A 7,406-nucleotide genomic window follows, 5' to 3' on the forward strand; every position below is an offset into this window, starting at 1 on the left:
CACGTGGGTTTGGAACAACAGTTAACGACAGTTACGACAGTTACGTGGGTTTGGAACAACAGTTAACGACAGTCATGACAGTCACGTGGGTTTGGAACAACAGTTAACGACAGTCATGACAGTCACGACAGTCACGACAGTTACGACAGTCACGTGGGTTTGGAACAACAGTTAACGACAGTTACGACAGTTACGTGGGTTTGGAACAACAGTTAACGACAGTCATGACAGTCACGTGGGTTTGGAACAACAGTTAACGACAGTCATGACAGTCACGACAGTCACGACAGTTACGACAGTCACGTGGGTTTGGAACAACAGTTAACGACAGTTACGACAGTTACGTGGGTTTGGAACGACAGTTAACGACAGTCACAACAGTCACGTGGGTTTGGAACAACAGTTAACGACAGTCACGTGGGTTTGGAACAACAGTTAACGACAGTTACGACAGTTACGTGGGTTTGGAACGACAGTTAACGACAGTCACAACAGTCACGTGGGTTTGGAACAACAGTTAACGACAGTCACGTGGGTTTGGAACAACAGTTAACGACAGTTACGACAGTTACGTGGGTTTGGAACGACAGTTAACGACAGTCACAACAGTCACGTGGGTTTGGAACAACAGTTAACGACAGTTACGTGGGTTTGGAACGACAGTTAACGACAGTCACAACAGTCACGTGGGTTTGGAACGACAGTTAACGACAGTCACAACAGTCACGTGGGTTTGGAACAACAGTTAACGACAGTCACGACAGTCACGTGGGTTTGGAACAACAGTTAACGACAGTTAACGACAGTTACGACAGTTACGACAGTTACGACAGTTACGACAGTCACGACAGTTACGACAGTCACGTGGGTTTGGAACAACAGTTAACGACAGTTACGACAGTTACGTGGGTTTGGAACAACAGTTAACGACAGTCACGACAGTCACGTGGGTTTGGAACAACAGTTAACGACAGTCACGTGGGTTTGGACCGACAGTCACAACAGTCATGTGGGTTTGGAACAACAGTTAACGACAGTTACGTGGGTTTGGAACAACAGTTAACGACAGTCATGACAGTCACGACAGTCACGACAGTTACGACAGTCACGTGGGTTTGGAACAACAGTTAACGACAGTTACGACAGTTACGTGGGTTTGGAACGACAGTTAACGACAGTCACAACAGTCACGTGGGTTTGGAACAACAGTTAACGACAGTTACGTGGGTTTGGAACGACAGTTAACGACAGTCACAACAGTCACGTGGGTTTGGAACGACAGTTAACGACAGTCACAACAGTCACGTGGGTTTGGAACAACAGTTAACGACAGTCACGACAGTCACGTGGGTTTGGAACAACAGTTAACGACAGTTACGACAGTTACGACAGTTACGACAGTCACGACAGTTACGACAGTCACGTGGGTTTGGAACAACAGTTAACGACAGTTACGACAGTTACGTGGGTTTGGAACAACAGTTAACGACAGTCACGTGGGTTTGGACCGACAGTCACAACAGTCATGTGGGTTTGGAACAACAGTTAACGACAGTCACGTGGGTTTGGAACGACAGTCACAACAGTCATGTGGGTTTGGAACAACAGTTAACGACAGTTACGTGGGTTTGGAACGACAGTTAACGACAGTCACAACAGTCACGTGGGTTTGGAACGACAGTTAACGACAGTCACAACAGTTACGTGGGTTTGGAACAACAGTTAACGACAGTCACGACAGTCACGTGGGTTTGGAACAACAGTTAACGACAGTCACGTGGGTTTGGACCGACAGTTACGTGGGTTTGGACCGACAGTTAACGACAGTCACGTGGGTTTGGACCGACAGTTACGTGGGTTTGGAACGACAGTCACAACAGTCATGTGGGTTTGGAACAACAGTTAACGACAGTTACGTGGGTTTGGAACGACAGTTAACGACAGTCACAACAGTCACGTGGGTTTGGAACGACAGTTAACGACAGTCACAACAGTCACGTGGGTTTGGAACAACAGTTAACGACAGTCACGACAGTCACGACAGTCACGACAGTTACGACAGTCACGTGGGTTTGGAACAACAGTTAACGACAGTCACGACAGTCACGTGGGTTTGGAACAACAGTTAACGACAGTCACGTGGGTTTGGACCGACAGTTACGTGGGTTTGGACGACAGTTAACGACAGTCACGTGGGTTTGGACCGACAGTTACGTGGGTTTGGAACGACAGTCACAACAGTCATGTGGGTTTGGAACAACAGTTAACGACAGTTACGTGGGTTTGGAACGACAGTTAACGACAGTCACAACAGTCACGTGGGTTTGGAACGACAGTTAACGACAGTCACAACAGTCACGTGGGTTTGGAACAACAGTTAACGACAGTCACGACAGTCACGACAGTTACGACAGTCACGTGGGTTTGGAACAACAGTTAACGACAGTCATGACAGTCACGACAGTCACGTGGGTTTGGAACAACAGTTAACGACAGTCATGACAGTCACGACAGTCACGACAGTCACGTGGGTTTGGAACAACAGTTAACGACAGTCATGACAGTCATGACAGTCACGACAGTCACGACAGTCACGTGGGTTTGGAACAACAGTTAACGACAGTCACGACAGTTACGACAGTCACGTGGGTTTGGAACAACAGTTAACGACAGTCATGACAGTCACGACAGTCACGACAGTCACGTGGGTTTGGAACAACAGTTAACGACAGTTACGACAGTTACGTGGGTTTGGAACGACAGTTAACGACAGTCACAACAGTCACGTGGGTTTGGAACGACAGTTAACGACAGTCACAACAGTCACGTGGGTTTGGAACAACAGTTAACGACAGTCACGTGGGTTTGGACCGACAGTTACGTGGGTTTGGACCGACAGTTAAGGACAGTCACGTGGGTTTGGACCGACAGTTAAGGACAGTCACGTGGGTTTGGACCGACAGTTAAGGACAGTCACGTGGGTTTGGAACAACAGTTAACGACAGTCACGTGGGTTTGGACCGACAGTTACGTGGGTTTGGACCGACAGTTAAGGACAGTCACGTGGGTTTGGAACGACAGTTAAGGACAGTCATGTGGGTTTGGAACAACAGTTAACGACAGTTACGTGGGTTTGGAACGCCAGTTACGTGGGTTTGGAACGACAGTTAACGACAGTCACAACAGTCACGTGGGTTTGGAACAACAGTTAACGACAGTCACAACAGTTATGTGGGTTTGGAACGACATGAAAGCCAGTAAATGATGACAGAATTTATATTTTTAGGTGAATTAACCCTTTAAACACAGGCTTCGGCTGTGTCCCAATTCAGAGGCTCCTTCGTTTCCCGAGCCATGAAGGATAGAACGAGTGGATCCTTCACAGCCGAGCCTATCCCATGATTCATTGCACGCTGGAAGAAACTTCACTCTCTTGCAGCATTTTGTACTGCAGTCCAAATAAAAAATATCAGAGATCGTTGTTTCTCTCGCCCCGCCTCCTCAGACTCGACGCTCACGCGGGTTAAGGACACACAACAGGAACAAGCGCAATGGACAATGAAAATTGGCAACGTGCAGTTTCACAGAGCAAAACAAAAACACACATTCCAACACGGAAACACACATTTCAGAGTAAAATAACTGGCAGTAGAAGTGTCTTTCAGAGAGACGAGTGTGTGAACTCAGAATGTTTCCTCAATATCTGCAAACATATTATGGTATTTTTATGCTTTAGTAGAGTGAAAAAGTTACAAACAGAACCTTTAAACTCTGATGTTAAATTGAGGGAGCAAAGAGGATGCAGCATTGCATTAAAATCAATTCAATTTCAAAATAGGGTTAGATAGATAGATGGATGGATGGATGGATGGATGGATGGATGGATAGATAGATAGCGATAGGTAGCGAAGCGCGTTTGCCACTCGGGTACTGGTCCTACTATCAGCATCACGGTAAGAGTGACTCTCTCTCTCAAACACGATAAAGCGTTTCGCCCTCAAAACCCGGAGTTCTACCAAGCAGCCTCGCCACGGTACAGGTCTTCATATTAAGCATATGGGAATATTTTGTGAATACGCATGTGCTGTATAACTATTTTACTCACTCATGGTGATTGTTCATAACATTACACAGACATTCAGTTCATTTCGTGACCCTGCTTGATATAAATGTTCGGTTTATCTGCCAGTATATCACAGATTTGCATCATGTCAACAAGTTGTGTTTTCCTTTATTTACAATACTGGCTCAGTAAGGTTACATTAAGTATAATATGTATTTCATAGACTGCATGTGATCATGTTTTTGACAAGTTTTGTAACATCTATAACATCTCAGTAACACAAATACACACAAGAACAAAACACTGATCAAGTCTTAAAAAACAGACATTGTTAAACTAAAGGCAGTAACGCAAAGAACTCTGACTGTGATTTAAAAAGCAGCTCATCATCTCTGTTGATCATTAAGAAGTCTGTAATCATATTCATGTTTCTCATCGGTGTCTGCGTCTCATCAGCTCTTCAATACAATCCCAGCAAGCAATCTTGCGTTTAAAAAGACGTACTAATAGTCGTCCAAATACAGCAAAGGTTTGGGCTGTCAGTGAAAATTTTATAGACGTCTAACCAAAGAAATGAAACCAAACACCTTGTAATCACTGTTGACTTCACTTACATGATGGAATATCATATGTGTTGCAAGTTAATTTAGCAAAAATGACATGTAACCAACAGTGTTGGGGAAAGTTACTTTGAAAAGTATGCATTACAATATTGTGTTACTCCCTTAAAAAGTAACTACTTGCGTTACTTAGTTACTGTTTTAGAAAAGTAATGCGTTACGTTTCAGAACCTCTTTCACACCAAAAGTGAAATAATAATCCTCAGGCTGAAGGAAATGCAGATTATTCTGGATAACGGAGGAATAGGATGCAGGAGAGAAACGTTTAACACATTTAGGTTTTAGCACATTTTACCAATAAAAATAAAATAAAATCTATCGTCATTTTGCTTATGGTTTAATCGAAGGTCAGAAGCAAGTACAATGGTCAATAAAGTGAGATTAAATGCACAAAAAATATTTGTTTTAACATATTTAGTTATTGGAGGTTCTGATTTTGCATTTGACTGATTTTTTTTATTTTTTTTATTTTGAGGAATACTGAATCTTTTTTGTGCAAGTGAGATGAGTAAAGGCTCACATTTAGTCTAGAATTACAATAACCATCATGTTTACACACACACAACGCTTCCGCACTTCAATTCGTCTCAACATGAGGACAGGAGAGCTGTCAGTCAGTAAATGTAAACACAGTAACTTGCATTACTTATTTGAAAAAGTAACTTTTTAGTAAAAGTAATGCGTTACTTTGACGGGGAAATGTGGCTATTGCTTGCTGGGATGTTAGAATGTTGACCCAAACAATCTCAGTCAGAGATCAGAGTTTGATGCGATCAGAGTTTGATGAGATCAGAGTTTGATGTGGTGAGATATGATCTCAGAGATCAGAGTTTGATGTGGTGAGATATGATCTCAGAGATCAGAGTTTGATGCGGTGAGATATGATCTCAGAGATCAGAGTTTGATGCGGTGAGATATGATCTGCTGGTAGATGTCCGGGCTCAGCGTGACGTACGACCTCTCCCGCTCACACATGAAGAACATCGAGTCCGAGGTCGTGCTGGGATCGAACCCGGCCTCCACCAGCCCGAGCTTCAGCTGCTTGAAGGTGCCGGTCACGTCCATCGAGCTCTGGAAACAACAACCGCTTTATTCAGAAATATCCAATGATTTAAAGGGCTGGTTGATTATGATTTGACTTCTCTAACTTTAGTTAGTGTGTAATGTTGCTGTTTGAGCATAAACAACATCTGCAAAGTTACAGCGCTCAAAGTTCAAAGCAAAGGGAGAGATTTGCTTTTACAGAAATCGTTTTTTAAGGACTACAACAAACGGCTGGTAGAGACTATTCATGGGTTAGTGATATCATGAACCCTAAAATTTACATAAACTCCACCCCCGGGAACGCGATTTATAGATTATCAAGACAGAATATGCTAATCAATGACTAGAAGTTAACTCCACATCAGATACATAAATTCATCAAATGTCCTGTTGCTTCTACATGTTGCCACTTCTTCTTGAGTCTCTCCATCATTGTCTGACTCCGGTTAGGAGGCTAAAAGTTTGTGAAATGTATATGTGAGGTCATCGGAGCTGCTAACACACACACACACCCAAGCTCTTGAAGCTCCGCCCCCTGTGCCGGTAGCAGCAGCTCATTTGCATTTAAAGGAACACACACAAAAACGGCACGTTTTTTCTCACCCTCAAAAAGTGACAATTTTAACATGATATAAAAAATATCTGGTGGGTGTTTTGAAATAAAACTTCACACACACACTCTGGGGACATCAGAGACTTATTTGACCTCTTGTGGAAAGGGCATTATAGGAGCCCTTAAATGAAATGCAGTGCTATAGTTGTACCTGAATGCGTATGAAACGAGGTCGAGCGTAAGAGGGCAGAAACCGGCAGACGTGTGTGAACATCGCGTCGCGATCAAACTCCATTCCCTCTGTCAGTTTGAGCGCTGCCATCCCGATCCGTCCCTCGTGACCTTCACACACACACACACACACACACACACCCACAAACCAACATTAGCGGCATCACACCTGGAGAATAAGGCTGCACGATTAATTGCAATTTCCATGTAATCACACTTAAACCGGTGTGACTTATCGCGATTTTGAAATGGTAAAGGCTGTGATTATTTGTAATGTGCAGCTTGTCAGTGACGTACGGCTCAGTAAACGCGGCTCACTCTGAAAGCACTGTGAGTTTGAGTCGCTTATAACGTGCATTTGAAAAAGCAACACGCGTCAAACATCTTTCCAGACATGAGAAGCATTTATGAACCTCTTGTCCAACAAAAGACAACATTAATATCACGCTTTTCCTCCAAACTCACTTCATGAGGACAGCTGAGCTCCTCCTTCTGGGAGATGATGAGCTTCTGACACAGAATAAGGCAGTCGTGTGTTTATTACTCGTGTTTAATCAAAGCGTTTCAGTCTTCTGTTCATTCAGAGACAGAGAGTGTGATGCTCATGGAGGTTTCTGGAATGACGTGTGTTATCGTACTTCTGTGACGGGGCATATTTGGTGTGTGTGTGTGTGAGACGCCCACTGGTGTTCAGAGGGATATGTGGCGTGTGTGTGTGTGTGTGAGACTCTGGTGTTCAGAGGGATATATGGTGTGTGTGTGTGTGTGTGAGACGCCCACTGGTGTTCAGAGGGATATGTGGCGTGTGTGTGTGTGTGTGTGTGTGAGACGCCCACTGGTGTTCAGAGGGATATGTGGCGTGTGTGTGTGTGTGTGTGAGAGACGCCCTCTGGTG

General features: G+C 44.1%; 1 protein-coding gene across 1 annotated transcript in view; it reads right to left on the reverse strand.

Moving 5' to 3' along the window:
- Positions 1-4,211: 4,211 nt before the first annotated feature.
- Positions 4,212-7,406, reverse strand: part of LOC311089479 (long-chain fatty acid transport protein 2) — a 13,127-nt gene continuing 9,932 nt past the window's right edge. Inside the window, exons 9-10 of the mRNA XM_084124201.1 lie at positions 6,492-6,622; positions 4,212-5,754 (exon numbers count right to left, since the gene is read on the reverse strand). Coding sequence (XP_083980327.1) covers positions 5,578-5,754; positions 6,492-6,622 — 308 coding nt within the window. The 3' untranslated portion in view covers positions 4,212-5,577. The remainder of the gene's footprint in view (positions 5,755-6,491; positions 6,623-7,406) is intronic.

This window comes from Abramis brama (assembly GCF_963993115.1).
Source record: "Abramis brama genome assembly, chromosome: 9".
Lineage (NCBI taxonomy): Eukaryota > Metazoa > Chordata > Actinopteri > Cypriniformes > Leuciscidae > Abramis > Abramis brama.